General features: G+C 32.0%; 1 protein-coding gene across 2 annotated transcripts in view; it reads right to left on the reverse strand.

Annotated features, from left to right (window-relative positions):
• Positions 1-207: 207 nt before the first annotated feature.
• The window catches only part of LOC145255860 (thiosulfate sulfurtransferase-like), a 44944-nt gene continuing 26436 nt past the window's right edge, over positions 208-18715 (reverse strand). The window contains exons 5-9 of one of the 2 annotated variants that reach the window (XM_080114627.1): positions 15165-15260; positions 12765-12888; positions 8305-8391; positions 6699-6823; positions 208-1169 (exon numbers count right to left, since the gene is read on the reverse strand). In XM_080114627.1, coding sequence (XP_079970753.1) covers positions 1101-1169; positions 6699-6823; positions 8305-8391; positions 12765-12888; positions 15165-15260 — 501 coding nt within the window. In that variant the 3' untranslated portion in view covers positions 208-1100. The remainder of the gene's footprint in view (positions 1170-6698; positions 6824-8304; positions 8392-12764; positions 12889-15164; positions 15261-18715) is intronic. The other variant, XM_080114628.1, reaches the window with a different exon arrangement.

The raw sequence follows: 18715 nt of genomic DNA on the forward strand, positions 1-18715 counted from the left end.
GAAAAAACTTCATAGAAATCAAATCAACCAAAGGAATTCAGAAAGATTTGAGACACAATGTAAGGACTTGTGTGGGTGAAAAATGTGACAGGTGACCAAATTTATCCCAAACATCTTGTTATGTTGGTTATGCATACATTTACTGATATACTTTCTTCCAACTGCACAAACACATGCATAGCTATTATATCAATAATAAAAAAGCTGTTTTTAATATTTAACTTTTTTTATTCAAAATTAATTTTAAAAATAAAATTTAATTTCCTCAATCAAAAATGTTAAAATTTATAGGTTGCTTAATGTCAACACACAATATGTATTGTAAACAATTTGTTGTATATGACTGAACACAAGGTGTTATTTCACCAGTAGCTGGGGGGGGGGGGGTCAATCTCGTACCTTACCTAATATTAATACATGAATGATAACAGATCTGTGATAATTTGGACTTGCACATACATATATATACATATGTAGTAATTTAGACATACAATTCAAAACTAAATAAAAAAAAAACAGCTGTTTGTACAGATATAAAGAATTCAATATATTTTCTGGTAGAACTTAAATAAAAAAAAAATACAGCTGAATTTATCTCCAAACTTTACCGGTGTTTTATAATTATATGTTCATCAGAAGTGTTATTGACTCTTATTTTATTTTGTAATGAAACTATACACCTTATATTACTAATGGAAATTTTGTATCAGTTTATCACTTCTGTTATCAATGGAAATTTGTGTGAAGTTGAAACTGTTATTATTTGTATTATCTTTCTATGCTTAATTCAGAGAAAGAAAGTATCTTTTCTGCGATCATGAACCATGATCTTTTCTTTTTTGAGTCACATATATTTCCTAGTAATTTATAAATAAATAATCTATTTGAATCGATCTCACTTGAGAATTGGAAAAGCAGGAAATAGTTGTAAGATGATTGTCTATTCCACTCACATGCAGGATTTATTAGTCGGTTCCACCCACATGGAATATTTATTTGTCTATTCTACCTACACCCAGAATTTATTAATCTATTCCATGAACACAGAAGATTTATTTATCTATTCCACACACACACACACACAGAGGATAAGCAAAGAATTACGGTTTTCCTTCTTCCGATAGGTTGTTAGCCAAAACATCTCTCTGTGACCATTCATGCCAGGAACCCTGTAAGAGACAGAATAAATCAAAATTTTATTTAAATATCAGGAAACTTTAATCAACAGTTTATTTTTTAATAATTTTTTTTGTGATCAGTGTATGAATGGTAACACAAATGTGAAGAAATAAATGGATGGAAACGATTCTGCAGAAATCAATAATACGAAATAATTATGAAATGAGGACAAATTATCTCAATAAAAGATTTGTTCTTCAAATTTGAAATTTTTATTTCTCATTGTGATGAAACTTTATTCATATATTCACAATTATATTACAAACATATCTAGATATGTGTGTATTTGTTTATTTATCAGTTGACTTTGTTGGATGGATACTGCTTTGCAATAATAAACATTTCATACATAACATTGTTACAAACCCGAAACATTTATTTATTCATAAAGATAAACATTAGAATTTTTTTTTTATTTAGAAACAAATTTATCCTCAATGTGACTGTAAAGATAGGAAAAGCAATAAAACTAGTTTGTGCCATTTACTTGCAATTTAGAAATAGATCAGAAAGTTGGTTTCCGCCAAAACAAAGGAATATTTGAACACAATTCCAAAATTCATGTAAATTGATAAAATAGTTTATATATATCCTCAGAATGGATGAAAACAGGCTCCCTCGATAAACCCTGTACTTGGAGCTAGCCATAGGAAAAAGATCTATCAGCCACCCTCTACAGCAATACAAGGACCATCTCAAGTCCACCCTAAAAAACACCAGATTTGATCTTCACATCTGGGAAACAACAGCTCAGGATCTGTGCCTATGGCGCCAATCCATGATACATGGTACCAAAGGATACAAAGCAGAAAGAAGAAGATTGGAGATCAAGAGGCAGGCAAGAAAAAATCATGCTGAACAACCCCGCCCCTTGCCAAGCATTGCTAGCCTTCTCTGCCCACGCAAATTCCACGTTCAGATTGGTCTGAGAAGCCATCTGCGATTCAAACACTGACGGAAGAGGAAACTGAAATTCTCGGATACGAGAAATCGGCCACCGCTGATATATATGGGTCGATCAGTAGAACTAGTGACTGTCAACGCGATGGTTTTAGGTTCAATGCTTGGCTTGGGAGAGGCACTAGTCTAGCGGCACTGATGAGTTGTTATACAACGAAACAGGACTGTGTGTCGATGACTACAAATATATATATATATATATATATATATATAAATAATGCAATAAGAATTACACTTAAGTTTACCAAAATGATCCAAGATGGCAAAACTAAAGTATATTATAAATATTAAAGAATTAATATTTATAAAGTAATCTCAACCAGATGTAAAAGCTCGATAAAACCAAATAGGAGATAGAGCTTATAATAAGAACAAGTAGTTAATAAAACATGTTAAAAAACACTTTGAAAAAGAGTTAAAAACATATTTAATTTTAAAAAGGAAACACTAAATAAGTGGATAGTCCTTAATATATATATATATATATATATATATATATATATATATATATATGAGTAGGTAGTGGTTTGCTTGAAGCATTGTTGGTAAAGGAATATATGGAAGTTTTAAAAGCCAAAAATAATGCGAAGAAAGACTGGAATCATGAGAGTAAAGAAAAGAAAAACAAACAACAAGTAGACGGGTATGTTTGAGTAGAGAAATGTCTAACTGTTTATTCGCCTATCATTCCTCACCTCAATGTATAATTATTTTATATAATATATAATATAATTTTGCTGGTATGTCCGGTGTATATAAAGTCCGTTGGTGGTATGGAACTTGGATTAATTTCGGGAGAGAGGGACCTCCCCTTTTCAAAATAGAAAACAAAAGTATATTAAAGACGGCGGAAGAGAAGACAGGACTGCAGAAAAATGTCAGGATCACAGAAAGGTGTGATTAGTTTAGCCGTATGGAGCTGGGGGTAATTTTATTTTACTTATTTATTATTTTTTATATCTGTTATAAGCATTGGTTATATATATACATATATATATATATATAATATTGTATAATTTATTATTATTGTATTATTATTATTATTATTATGCGGACAAGGGTTTTCATTCTTTACAATAATAATATCACAGTGAAAATTCACTTGACCTATTCCGTGGGGGGAGATAACTGTGTTAGACCTTATTTTATCTCTTTTTATTATATTATTATCATATATATGTTTTATACTAGTTTGTTATAAAAATATATTTTTGTTGTTGTTGTTGACGTTTTTAGTTTTTTTTTTTTATGTATTTGTATTCTTGTGTAAGGTGGATAATTCGGGCTTATTTTTATGTATTTTTTTTGTTTTATTTTGTAGCTCTAATATTCTATCTTTGTTTACGTATATAGGCATTTATTTATATTTTCTTTTCTTTTTTTTTTAAATATAGTACCCATTAAACGCCAGGTAAATTATAGTGTAATGGAGATAATTCTGCTTAACTTTATTACTTGTATCTTTTCTTTCTTTCTTTCTTTTCTTTCTAAAGTTTAGTAAATATATATCTACTATATATACCTACTACACATGCACAAACGCATGTACATATAAATACGTATACACACATGAATACATATATACCACACATACATACTATATATATATATATATATATATATATATATATTCAGTAAATTATAGTATAAGGGAGATAATTCTGTCAAACTTAATTTCTTTTACTTTTTTTTTTCTTTAGAAAGTTTTACTGACTTGCTCTAACCATAGCATAAACCATAGCAACAACAAGATACAACATACAAAAAAATTATATAAATTAAAATTATATATAACCCCCCCCCCAAACACAGTTACTTATGCATAGACTACGAGGTATATAGATAACTAAACATCCACATGATACATGATGTAAACTTAGAGAGGAGATCATATAACGAACATACAAATAGATAATGACCAGAGAGCAAGCAATATGAATTAGAAGATAGATAAATAGATATATATATTATAATACACACGAGCAAATTGCATGGAAGCGTGCATGTGTGAGTATACGCGTATATAAATACATATATATGCGTGTGTATGTATACATGTGTGCATATGTATATAAGAAGAGTTTGTATACAGTAGAAATTAGAATACATAACTCTATGCATCAATAATACCAAACGCATTCATATGTAAGGATCAGGTGTTTAGATCACCTCATATCAAAAAAAAATAAAATAAATAAAATAAAAAATATAACAATAATAATAAAAAAAATAACAGCAACAATAGATAAACTAAAACTTAATATAATAAAAAAGGAATAATAAAAAAAAAATAAGTAAATGGGGGGAAAAAAGGTAACGACGACAAACGCAAAGGAATGTAGATTTATTGTGATATATGTGATAGACGAAATAGACGAGATCAAATTAGCACGTAACAAATACAAAATAAATAAATAAATAAAAACACGGAAAATAAAGTAAATACCCATACATAAACTGAGAAGTAATATATACAAACCAGGAAATATATATATATATATATATATATATATATATATATATATATATATATATATATTTAGAACAAGCCAGTAAAACTTTCTAAAGAGAAAAAAAAGTAAAAGAAATTAAGTTTGACAGAGTTATATCCCTTATACTATAATTCACTGAATATAGTATATAAGTTTGACAGAGTTATATCCCTTATACTATAATTCACTGAATATATATATATATATATATACTATATTCAGTGAATTATAGTATAAGGGATATAACTGTCAAACTACCTATCGAGCTTATTATATATCTAAATTACAACGAGCACTTTTTCGTTCCTGTATTTTAATTAGACTAGTAATTTCACTATTACATTAAAATACACTCTGCTCTTTAGACTATTGTTCTAATCTCCTTTAAATTATATATATATATATATATATATATATATGGTATGTATGTGTGGTATATATGTATTTATGTGTGTATATGTATTTATATGTACGTGCGTTTGTGCATGTGTAGTAGGTATATATAGTAGATATATATTTACTAAACTTTAGAAAAGAAAAAAAAAGAAAAGAGACAAGTAATAAAGTTAAGCAGAATTATCTCCCTTACACTATAATTTACCTGGCGTTTACTAGGTATTATATATTTAAAAAAAAAAAAAAAGAAAATATAAATAAATGCCTATATACGTAAACAAAGATAGACTATTATAGCTACAAAATAAAACAAAAAAATACATAAAAAATAAGCCCGAATTATCCACCTTACACAAGAATACAAATACATGAAAAAAAAACAACAAAAAAAAAACAAACTAAAAACAAAAGAACACAAAATAAAAACATCAACAACAAAAAAAAATTTTTTTTATAACAAACTAGTATAAAACATGATATAATAAAAGAGATAAAATAAGGTCTAACACAGTTATCTCCCCCCTCACACACTAGATCACATGAATTTTCACTGCGATACTATTATTGTAAAGAATGAAACCCTTATCCGCATAATAGTAATAATAATAATAATAATACAACAATAATAATAATAAATTATAAAATATTATATATATATATATATATATATATATATATAACCAATGCTTATAACAGAAATAAAAAAAAATAATAAATAAGTAAAATAAAATTACCACCAGCTCTATACGGCTAAACTAATCACACCTTTCTGCGATCCTGACATTTTTCTGCAGTTCTGTCTTCTCTTCCGCCATCTTTAATGTACTTTTGTTTTCTATTTTGAAAAGGGGAGGTCCCTCTCTCCCCAAAATTAATCAAAGTTCCATACCACCAACGGACTTTATATACACCGGACATACCAGCAACTTGGTTATAAAATAATTATACACTGAGGTGAGGAATGATAGACGAATAAACAGTTAGACATTTCTCTACTCAAACATACCCGTCTACTTTTGTTTGTTTTTGTTTTCTTTACTCTCATGATTCCAGTCTTTCTTCGCATTGTTTTTGGCTTTTAAAACTTCCATATATATATATATATATATATATATATATATATATATATATATATATGAAATATCCATGTACTTTATTTAGTTGTGACTTATGAGGCATTAAACATCCCCTTATTGGGGAGGTATGTCTAACATAGATGACCGCACAAAATAAAAATGATGCTGACAAGTAAAAGGCACCAGCAGTTGGGTTAGGATTAGTCACTGCATAAGGAAATTGCTATAATAAAACAAAATTCCGTTTAAATATAAAGAAACTCCAACAGACTATTTATTTTTCAATACTGTTTTAAATCGGGTGTGAATTCTAAGGTACAAATATGAAGAAATAAATCGATTAAAACAATTCTATGAAGATCAATAACATAAATGATTTATTTAACAACTTTACAACTGAAAGAATTACTATTTTAATAATGTGTTTGGCACAAGAGGAGTGTTGAGAAGATGCAAGTATGGATGCTACGAAAATGTCATAGTTTATGAATTTGAGAGTGAAATCAAAGCAGGATAAATAATAGGTGTAGTTCAACAAGTATGCCTAATGATAAGATATATTGTTAGTGTTAAAGTAGAAACAAAAAGGTCTCACCGTGTAGACACTAGTGTTAGTGTTTCCCAGAATCTGTGCTGCAGCAGCAATTCCACAAGCTGTGATTCCCAATTGGCAAGTACCAATTAACGGTTTTGTAAGATCCACACTCGCACTATCAAAAACTAAAAATGAAACAATCAAGAAAACATGGTAGATTAGCGGTTTTCAAATTAGTGATAAATTATTCAGAAAACACATACAGATTTAGAGGACGGATTTGTAGTGTCAAATTCAATTGAATATTCGTCCTTCAATTCCACAAATTCTGTATAGAGAACACATAAGGAGACTGGAAGCCGTCCAGCTACCCTTGCTACTATGCAACTACGATGGACCAGGTATATTGCCAGAATGGGAGACAACCAAAGATGATCTTCAACAGGGATCTGGAAAATGGAACCCGCAAGGTAGGTGGTCAGAAGCTTCACTACAAAGATGCAACAAAGTGGCAACTGAAGGCGATGAATATCAATGTTGAGAGTTGGGAGTAACAATCCAAAGAAAGGAGGTGGAACAGTCTTCACAAAAGAAAGGAAGAAGTAGAAAGAAAGTTTTGAGAAGCCTTAGAGCTGAGACACTATCGACGACACAATCCTGGCACCCACATATGCGGTGCCTGTGATCGGACATTTAACACAAAGAGGAATATGCCAACACCAGTGGATAAAGCACTGAGACCCCGACTAGTCATCTTCAAGACCAATGGACTGCATGATGCTGATGACATAATCTACAGGACAAACATTCTCTATTTATATACATCTATAATAATGGATATTTGCTGTCTGAAGGTGAAATAATATTAGTAATAATTATTATTTTTTAATGCTCAATTCTGAAAAAGGAAGTAGTGTAGGTGGTTTAGTGTACAGAAATGTTCAAAGTTGTATTAGAATTAACAGCAGATATTGTGACAGCTTTAATGTTTAAGTAGTAGTACATAATGGTTCTGCGGCAAGTCCATTGCTTTCCATTTTGCTTTTGAAACATTATCTATGGAGTTTCGTATGTATGTTAATGGCTTAGTGCATGCTTGTAAAAGAATGAAAGGTCTATATGTCGTTTTTGTTTTTACTCATGCTCAACCTTAAGAAGGCATATCGCCACTTGGACATAAGGGGCTACTATTTGGGACCATGCCTAGGATAGTTTAACAATATGTTGGTTTACATTACATTTAAACCTCTGCATATCAGTAGTCAGGGTAGCAGGTAGCAGGAAGGGAATTCTGAAGTGTCTGTTCGAGGTAAGAAACTATTAGAATAGAAAGCTTTCTGGCATTTAGGGACCTCAACAGTGAAGAGGTGAGATTTTGTTGCTAAGTGGGTTTGTCGGGTAAATGTACATCAAGGGGGCACTTTATGGAAAGTAAAGGTCTGAGAGTGAATTATTACTAAGGATAAAGTGATAATCAGTCGTTGTAGTGTATGAAAATATTTCCTGACTCAAGTTTTGGAAAGGAGTTCAGGTGCAACTCAATTTGTTAAAGGAGGAGAGTAAAGAAAATGTAAAAATAAAACAAAAATTAATGCAGCCAATTTGTTTTTTCACATAATATTTTCATCAAAATTATCATTAATATGCAAATAAATAAAATTCTTACGTTCTTTAAGTTCATTTTTTGATTTAAAAGTTCCGTCTTCTCTGAACAATTGAGAATATGGAATATTTTTTGATTTGGGAATGTGACCTGCAAGAAAATGTAAAAGGAAATAAAACAATTATCAGAATTATTAAATTAACAATGTTATCTGCTTGGAACTGACTTTTCGGATGATGACTTATGCTCCTCATCATTGTCTTTAATGTCGGTTTTGCATAATGCCATGTGTTGGACAGCTTTTAGAAACTGGCTTCAAAATTAACCTATCTTCCTGCTAACAGATCTTGCTACCTCAACTGTTCTACATCTACTAACCCAATCAATCTCATCCATTTTTTTATCATCTTATTTAGTTTAACATCTGTTTTATATGATGGCATGTGTTAGACAGCTTTCAGAAATTGACTTCCAATTTATCTACTGTATCTCTGACCAGGTTTTTATTCGTCTCTCTTTTTCTCAAATCCATTCTTATCACTACAGAAATTTTATTACTCTTAAGTAGTTTACAATTCTAAAGTTTTTGCTTTTTTTGTATAATTTGAACTTGTTTTCTTGATTTTCAAAATTCTAATTGAAAAATATAAATTTACCTTTGATAAACTCTTTTTTTCTAATAAATAAAATTGATATATTCCTTACTATTTGTCATGGATTTGTTATTAAACTTGGTTTGCCCATCAACCACTAGCTTTTGCCCCTGAGAAAAACAATTTCTAACATATTGTTTTTCTAACTCTAGCCTTTGTTGCATCACCATAATATTGTTTTTATGTTTGTATAGTATAAAATATTTGTTTGAGCCTAGTTATGGTCACAAATTGTCATGTGACATGGACAACTCACTCCAAATACAAAGTTTCTTGGTTTGATTTATGGAAAATCACTGACCCCATTTTAGGGAGCGAGTTAATTTTGATACATGATTTGTGTTTAATCAACCAATATGATAATGATGATGACTCCTCAGCAGCAGCAGAGGTCATATTGGTTAAGTAATTAACAACATGGACTGACAACTTGGGTGTGGCAAGTTTAAATCCAGCTCGTTCCACAGAAACACTTTCACTTAGAGATGTTTTCAACCTTCACGTGATCCGTCCCATAAGTACCCGGTGTCTGTCAGAAAGAATTCTACCTAGAAAGATATTCTCCAAACTACCAATTTTGTTTTCCCAGCCAATAACCAACAACAACAATAAGCAAGGGAGATCACTTTAGAAACTTATCGCATCTTATACGATACAATACAAGGGAGATAACCTTGTGAAAACTCAGTCTATAAAATACAAAACAAAAGTAAAACAAGTCATCATTGCAACAACTCTCAGGATTTCAGAAGAGACTCGCATATTCATCAAAATATCTTCAACCTGTTCTCAGCCTCTGATCTCCTCCTTCATCATCATCATTTCCTGCTTTCTGGTCACATCAACTTTCAGATGCTGGTCACTCACAAGTTTTGAAAACATTTAAGTCTCTACCAGTGATGCACTGTTTGTTTTAAAATATGTTTTAGTGTGTAAATTTCGAGGTATGTTTCATTGTTGTTTTTTGGGCAATAATAGCAGCTTATTAAAGCCATCTTGTGACGATTTACTACTTAAGTTATTTAGAGAGTTAAGTCCCTTACATGCATTGCCTGCATTACATCATCCCATTCAAACTAATGCGTGACTTTTGTGCTACCCTGTATTTAGAAACCTATTCTTAACATGGAGAGGTAAGGATGTTTTGTAACGATTCTGTTCTTTCACCTAACAATTTAATAAAAAAAAAAAAGGATATCATAAAACTTGAATTTAACTTGAAAATAGTATTACAAAAATAAAACTGTAATTTTGTTTTGTTAAAAAAATGTTTTTGTTTAATTTTAATTCAAATGGTTTCACTCGGCACCAACCTGATAATTGTCACAGCAACTTAAAGTCATTAAAATGAAACTTAATTTTGTTAATCAGTTTAATGTACCTGAAAACATTATAATTGTTATCTGTAAAATATTTCCTTTCATTTGATATACTTAAAACCATATTTTGTTAATAATTTCTTTGAATCATGCCGGTGACCATCTTGGATTTCCCAATTGCCATCTTGGATTTTTCATGATATGATAATGACAAATGATAATGTCCATCAAAATAATTCTTCATATGATGATAAAGCCTTACTTACCATTTTTCTTAGCTGTTTTTATGATGTTTCTACTTAAAGCCATTAAAATGAAACTTTAGTATGTTAATTAGTGCATAAGTTACCAAGTCAGATGGTCATAAATACAACCATTTGAACCTTTATCATGGTGTTATGATAATATGTTAAAACAATTTCATCATAATATCTTAAGAAGATCTCAATCTACAGCTTTTTAAAGATGGGTTAGTTAGTAAATTATGCAAATTTACTACCATCTTCAATTACAAGCTTATATGCATTTGAATAGGACTTATTTAAGACAAAATGTCCAGTGAACTGTACATTTTTTGATACTTAGAATAATGGACCAATTTTACAAAACTAAAGATATTTCTTTGTTTTTTATGCTCTTTTAAATAATACTTGATTTGAGTTTATTCAACGTAAATAAACAAAAAAAGATGTGGTATTGCTATGTATATAATTATTTCACAGACAGTAATTACATTCACATAGATACCTATTTATCTATAATAAAAAAAAATCATACGCTTCAGTTAAGGCTTTGTAGCACACTAGTAACATTTCAAACTACAAACAATGTGATTGTGTTTCGATTTTTGCCATAGGCAGATGTGGATAATTGAAAAATAAATATATATATTTTGAAACTTGATTTAAATGCTATTTTAAATCTTTGAATATATACATATACTAGCAGGCTGCCTGAGATTGCCCAGTTGTAAAATATGCTTAAATATGATATTTTCATTGATGCAGATTTCTTATTTATTATTATACTAGCGGGGGTACCCGGCGTTGCCCGAGTGTTTGTTTCCGGGACGGGGGGGGGGGGAGTTTTAAAAAATGTTATGGTAGGTAAGTAGGAAGGATCAAACCCGGAGTCATGAGTAAAAGTAGGAAAATAAAGTGTGAAAAAAAACAAAAACAAAAAAACATCTGCAACGTTAACAGTTCGGCCACCAAAAAAAGTCCATTCCAGTTGTTTAGGAAAAAAAAAAAAAAAAACGACTACGGTAGGTCGGCGCGAACGTGAAAATATAATGTGAATTGTCCAGCACGCTAACCACTACGCCACAGAGCACTGCAGCTTAGTTTAGTGATTTTAAATAACTTCACATGAAAGAACTACGAAGCCAAACCGGTGTTCTCTTCTCAACTGTTCCTTGTGAACGATCCCCAAACGGTGTTAAGTGGTGGCAGGGGGAGGAGGAATTTATTAGAGAGAAAATATTTTTTCACTTCCATTGATCTTAACCGATTTTGGCCGTGACTTCTCAGCAGAAAAAGTATAGAAATCTAAGATTATCGAGGAATTTGAGAAATAATAAGCCTATAACACACTTCAGATATTGTTCTGCCGTTTGTGCATATTATATTTGCATGAAATATCTTGATTTTTAATCCTATTAATGTCAAAATCAGACGGGAAAAAATGAGTTCATTTTATTTATATAGAGAAGATAATATTGGACTCAATATGTAGTAACGATTTAAAAATTTTTTTAAAAATTACTCGTTTGTTACCACCAAGAATCAAAACTAAAACGTTTAGCTTACAATTTACTTTTTCCTTTGATGTTAATGCCTGAGCTATAAAGACATGTTTGCTGCAAAGCTAAAAATTAAAACATAAACCAATAGCTATTATGTTACGCAGGTATATTTGTAATGCCGTCGTTTGGCATTCACCTGGCCAATTCCATTTTTTTTTTTTTTTAATTTTCACTGATTTTCTCTAGTTAAAACCGAAATATAAAGTTTTGCATATATCAAGTTTCATGTGTGTAAACCAAAAACTGACATAAGTTTGGTAGGCAAAATTTTAAAAACAAACATATATATATATATATGCATACATAAATATATATAAAAAGAGGTTTGTGTTTATTATAATCTTTTTCCACAAATATTACGCAAGTATAAATCATGTAGAGTATCTGCATGCAATGTAGAATATCTTGAGCAATCAGTTTTGGTTAATGTAGGGGAAACCCTTCATACCAATTGTCACTATCCAGTTCCCTCTCAGGGGAACTGGTCCCCCTCCTCTCACTCTCTACATTAAAAAACGGCCTTGTGCCTAATTTGCTCAGTGGGGAAGCAAATAAATGACTAAATAAATAGAAAAGGGGTTTTAATATGAATATCCATACACAAAAAACCCAAATTTATAGGAGTATAGATAGATTAAATGAATATGGTAACTTCACAGGCAGCTCTTTTATTAAACCATTAAGGAAAATAACACAGATCATCTGTAGCAAGGCATTAAATAAAAAGTACAAACCAAACTATTTTACCTTCAGCAAAGTATTCCTCTGGACGAGCATCTACCACCTGTTCTTCGTTGCTTTTAATATTCTTCTGCAAAGCAACATAATCCCTTGACAAAGCAGGATGAGGGACGCATTTATATTTGCATTTCTATGGAAAGCAAAGAATAAAAATAAACAGATAAGTCATGTATTGAACAAAGAAAATATTTTAAAACTGAAGTTAACATTATTTTATAGGGATATTTATTTAGGAATGAGTTAGTGTTTCTTACCAGTATTTCTCATCCTTTAAGGATAACTAAAAGAGTTGATATAAATTATGATGCTAGCAATAATGATAGTTCGTATTACAATGATGAGAATTGTGTTTGTTACAAAAGTTGGCCGATAGAATTTCAGCGAAGTTCAGAATTTGTTTATGAATGCACTTTGAGATTTCAGGTGTCATTTTGACAAATCCTGGATAAAAGTTTATGGGCAAATGCTTTTCAAACTGACATAAAACATTACTCAGTTACACACTGGTTATCTACCCTTATCGTGAATTCCAATTTGGCAGACCAGTGGCGTTCTACTTCCTGTTTTGTTCCCTACCTCTCTCTCTCTTTCATTTGAATCGTGGATGCGAAGGCACACACATTACGCACACGCCTCAACAGAGCATTTTCCTTTTCAAGGTAAGAAAGAATACCTGTGTATACCTTAAACTCTCGCATATGCCCACACATGCATACACAATGAACATTCAACGTATACCTTAATGAACCCTTGTGATCACACACACAACACCAGACACATGTATGCACAAAGAACATATATATGCAACAAACACTTTCAACTTCATACATGCTTGTTCGTAGACACATACGCGTATACACAAAACATCCTCTTAATGTTCTATAGTTAAATAAAACATCTTATTTGTATATGTAACTTGATATTAACGTTCTTCTTTTTGATGTCTCTCATTTAAATGTGTTTCTCTTAATGTTGTTGTTCTCTTTTATTCAGAGTCGTACGAACGTGTATCTGGCATATACAAGATCAGTGTCATGTCTCTCTCTTCTCAACATGCTTACTGAACAACCACAAACTGGCAAACGTCCTACGTTACAAGTTGAATTGAAAAAGTTACCATTTGTCTGTTGTGTTTGGAGAAGGAATACTGTTGCATATTAGTACACTCAGGATATTGCCGAATTATCTGAGCAAGAAGATTATTATTGTTATTGGGTAGATTGAATTAGATTTGTTTTAAAGAGAAAAATGCAATTCAAGGAAAAATATGGTTAAATGTTGTTTTAGGAATTTAACGTGACTAAATTCTATAAGCAATAACAAGAAATTTTAGATAAATAAAAACAAATATATCTTCAGAAAAAGGAATGTGTTAACAATAATAACCTAGATACGTGATAAAGATGCCGTTTAATAGAATTCTTTGTAGACATGCAAATGATGTAATTAGTTCAATATATACACAGACGTTAGTTGGTAGTTGAAAGTCAGTCAAAGAAGTAAGATGAAAAGCCGGTGTGAAGAGACCGTGGAAGTCGATGCAATCAAGATCCAAAATGCGAAGTCAAAATGTTGTAATTTTCGGTGTGTTAATTAATGTAATATGAAATATGAATTTGTGTGATAACATATTTCGAAGAAACAATGATGTGAATTCATCCTGGTTGTTACTGTCATGTTAAATGTTTCTCTCACTCTTAAATGTTTAAAGACTTTGTCTATTATATAGACTGTTGTTATTATATATACTCCTCCTCCTCTTCTTCTTCACCAAAGAACATTTGTCTAACTCGATCCCAATGGAACATTGTCTCCCTTTGTCATTTGAAACCCCTTCATGTACAAGTATTTGTTATCCCCTCAAAATAACATGTTCATATGTCCACGTCATCATTTCAGTCCAGCTCAAGCATAACATTATACAGCGATAATTTGATACCCATCTAACCAACAATACGCACGCAAATAAAGAATTTTGAAAAGTAGCGATCAAAATATTTCCAACTGAAGATTGTCACCGAGTCATAAGGACATCTTGTGTGTTCAAAAATGACTTAAAAAAAAAATTCAGTCCCATTTTAGACTATGTAATTTAAATATTAAGAATGATGTCTTTATTTTGTGTGTGTTTCCTTCAGCCTAATAGGATTAGTACTTAGTGTCTAAAACTGAAAGTTGATTTTTATTTTACCAAAAAATTTTAATGTGGCCATATAAATCCACAAGACATAAACGATGATATCAAATTGATTTTTATAGCACAATTAGTCATTAGTTACAACCATTCAAAGTTTGTTGGAAATTTACCGCTTGTTTAATCTTGGTCTAAAAACCAAAGTCTATAACTTAAAATGCTTTGAACAAATGAAGAGGATTAGTAAAAAAAAAACAATCAATATTTCTGACCATATATGTTGTTGGCTTGCTTGTGACATCAAATCCACTGGAGATCCATTTACCTATACCTCCATCCAATAGTGAGACGTTTGAATGACCAAAATACTAGAGAGAAAAATTATATAAAAAAAAAAAAATAAATAAATCTTTGAATTTCTGGGTTATTTAAAACGTTTTAGAAATTGCAATGATAAGATTAAAAACTGACATAAATTTGTCACAAAAAGGATTAGATTTGCGTAATTTATATAAAAAAGTGACAGTCATTTACCTAAACATGCATAAAAATACAAAGAAATGATAAGTACTGTCAATCATATTTATACTTTAATATATTTTTCATGCTTGTGTAGATTTAATTACTTTTTTTTACTCATCTTAACCCCTAAGGCGGCATATTACCACTTGGACATAAGGGGATACTATTTTGTACTATTTCTAGGAAAGATTAACAAGATGTTGATTTACATTACATTTAAACTTCTGCATATCAGTACAGCTAAGGGAGCAGATAGTAGGAAGGGAATTCCAAAGTCTAGTTATTCGAAGGAAGAAACTATTAGAATAGAAAGCTTTCTGGCATTTAGGGACCTCAACAGTAAAAGGGCAAGATTTTATTGCTAAGCGATTTTGTCAGAAATATGCACATCAAGGGGTACAAGTGCAACGAGTTCATCAGAGCACATTCCATTAAAATATTTGTAAAGCAGGCATAGAGATGCAACATTGCGACAATGGGATAGGTTGGTTGTTTTTGTTCTACGGCATATCAACCCTTTTCGGGTTATTTAATGCCGAGTCCAGTTATTTTGAAGAAAAATTTTTTAATAGAATATATATTTTTTTTCAAGTCGGTTTCTATTTAACCCATAGTTGGAACCCTAACAGGTACTACCACTCCGGGTCAGAGTGGACCTGGGAGCAATGGCAATTAAAGGGTGGCTCCACACTCCCCAAAGCCCACAAGCTGGGGCCTCACCACTGGATATAGTTTAAGGTCATATCCAGGACCAATGGGATAGGAGTTGGAGCTTAGTTGAGAAAGTGGAACCTATTAGATTGACAACTCTTTTTTGGACCCTATCTAAGAGGGAAAGGCTAGTGCTAGATGCACCAGCCCAGATGTGGCAACAATACTCCATGAATGGGTGAACAGTGGCTTTGTAGAGGTACAGGATATTTTCAGGTGTGAGTAGTCTTCTAGCTTGATAGAGAGAGCCCACCTTCTTTGCAGCAGCTTTCACAATGTCCTCAATGTATTTGTTCCAGTTCATATTGCCCGTAAATGTTGTACTTATAGCAGCTATCATCCCAGCTGGATGAAACCAGCTTCTTACTGAGCACGAATTGCATCTTGAACCATCCCAGTTCATTTTTGTCAATTTTAGGAAAAGTCACAGGATATGGCTAACCACTCCTGATTCCATTGACAGAGACCAACTACTTGTGGGCTCCATAATATCACCAGGTCATCCTTATTTGTTGTCGTCCAGATCTTCAGCTGCCCACCGACATGTTTGTGCCAACCAGGCAGAGAGTAGATAAAGTTGACAAGCTGCATGTCCAAACCATCAGAGACATTGTTGAAGAAGGATGGACATAAGTTTAGTCTTCAGCAGAGAGTAAAAACCAGAACAAGATCTCCACAGCGGCAACGCAGAATGCTGCGAAGACAGTCATTATTGAAGTCTTTCAGTTTGTGCAAATCCACTGCTCTCAAAGGCCATGTCTCACAGCCATAGAGAACTATTGCCTGATAGATGTCCCTTTGTGTCCAAGTGCATTGCTTGTCAGAACCACAGACTGCTTGATACAGAAAAATGCAGACCCTGCTGCTCCTATTTGCTGTTCAATCTCAGCTGCTGCCTACCTAGTCGGTGTCATAAAAGAGCCAAGATAAACAAAAGAATCCACATTATCTAGGTGAATTCCATCCAGCATGAGTGGTTGTTAGGTATCCTGGTCAATCTGTGAGGACATGACCTTTGTTTCAGAGGCATTGCTGTGCATCTCTAATCTGCAAGGGATAGTCTGCACTTAGTTCAGCACAGCTCATACTTCCTCACCAGTCGATCCAAGCAGAATGATACCTGTATAAGCAGGGTTAGACACGGTCATCTTTTGCCCAACCAACACCCTTGTGACCTTGAAAGGCATCATTGGGGATATAATCGATTGCATAGTTGAAAAAAGTGAGACAGAGTACACAGCCCTGTTAAATGCTTAACCTCACCTCAAACATCTCTTCACTGTGGGCCCATACATGGACACTTGTAGATTCATAGTGGCTTACAATAATCCTCAAAGGTTTTGTTGACATACCATTTCCCTGTATGATTTGCCAGAATGAGCCTCAATCAATGGCATTGAATGGAGTTGTAAAGTCAACGAAACAGAGGATTGGTTGCTGAAATGCCCAACAATTTTCAAGGGTGCACCAAAGGTTGAAGATCTGATCAGTACAACCTTTGCCTGGTGAGAAGGGCTGGAATTGATGCAGCAGAAAAAACACAATGTTGCAACAACATAAATGAGGCTTATTTCCTGGCAATTTGAGCACATTTTCCTGTCACTCTTTTTGAAGAATGAGAGAAGCAGTGTTTCACCCCAATCAAAGGGGAACATTTCAGTGCGCTCAAAGATTTGTAAAACAAACAGGGCAAGCACCTCAGGCACAGCATTGTAGATTTCTGCTAGTATTCCATCCTCATCAAATGTCTAAAGGTCATGATAAAAAGTGTCCTTTTCCTCTTTAGTCACGTTGTGTTGGCACATATATAGAGATGATACTAATATTCACAACAGCATCCCTAAGATAAATCTTAGCTAACCTATATTACATGTTTGCTCAGAAATCTGCACAAGTGTGGGTAGGAAAGTCTATCAGCAAAGATGTGCTACTGAGCTCTATCCCATCAAATGATAGCTTATGGGAAAAAAATCTGTGCGTGATATAGAGTTATCATTATCTTATATTCTTTCAGTAATAACTGGAAGGGTTAACAGATTAATACAAAGCATGCATATTAACTGTGGAGGTGAATGAAAGAAGAACACAGATTTAAAGACAAAAATATAGTTTATATATTCTTATTCTTTTTCCTAGTTTTTATTTTTTTCTATATAAAAATCAACCAAGTAACGAAGAGAAAAAAGAGAAGTGAATAATAGAAGCAATAATAATGATGAGAAATGAAAGTCACTCAAAGTTCTTTTGATTGCTGGATGCAACGTTGAAAATGAAAGTTCTTATGGCTGCAAAAAGAAATATAAGTCATCACATGTACCGATTTTAAATTCACTCAAAGTTCAAATTACAGTTTTGGAAAGAAATAGTTTTTCACATCACTGATCAAAATACCATAATCAAACAAAGAATAAAGATAATTTCTGTACCAACGTTTTTCCTGATTGAATATCAAGATGGATAAAGTTCTCAGATGTTAAATTCTAAAATACACAATGATATGATGCCTTCTTTGAATGTGTCAAATCAATGATACCCAAATAATATGCTGAAATCATGATGCTTGAATAATAATACCAATATGTCTTCTTTG

Source organism: Euprymna scolopes, chromosome 31 (genome assembly GCF_053919585.1).
Source record: "Euprymna scolopes isolate OS-2025 chromosome 31, ASM5391958v1, whole genome shotgun sequence".
In the NCBI taxonomy this organism is placed as follows: domain Eukaryota; kingdom Metazoa; phylum Mollusca; class Cephalopoda; order Sepiida; family Sepiolidae; genus Euprymna; species Euprymna scolopes.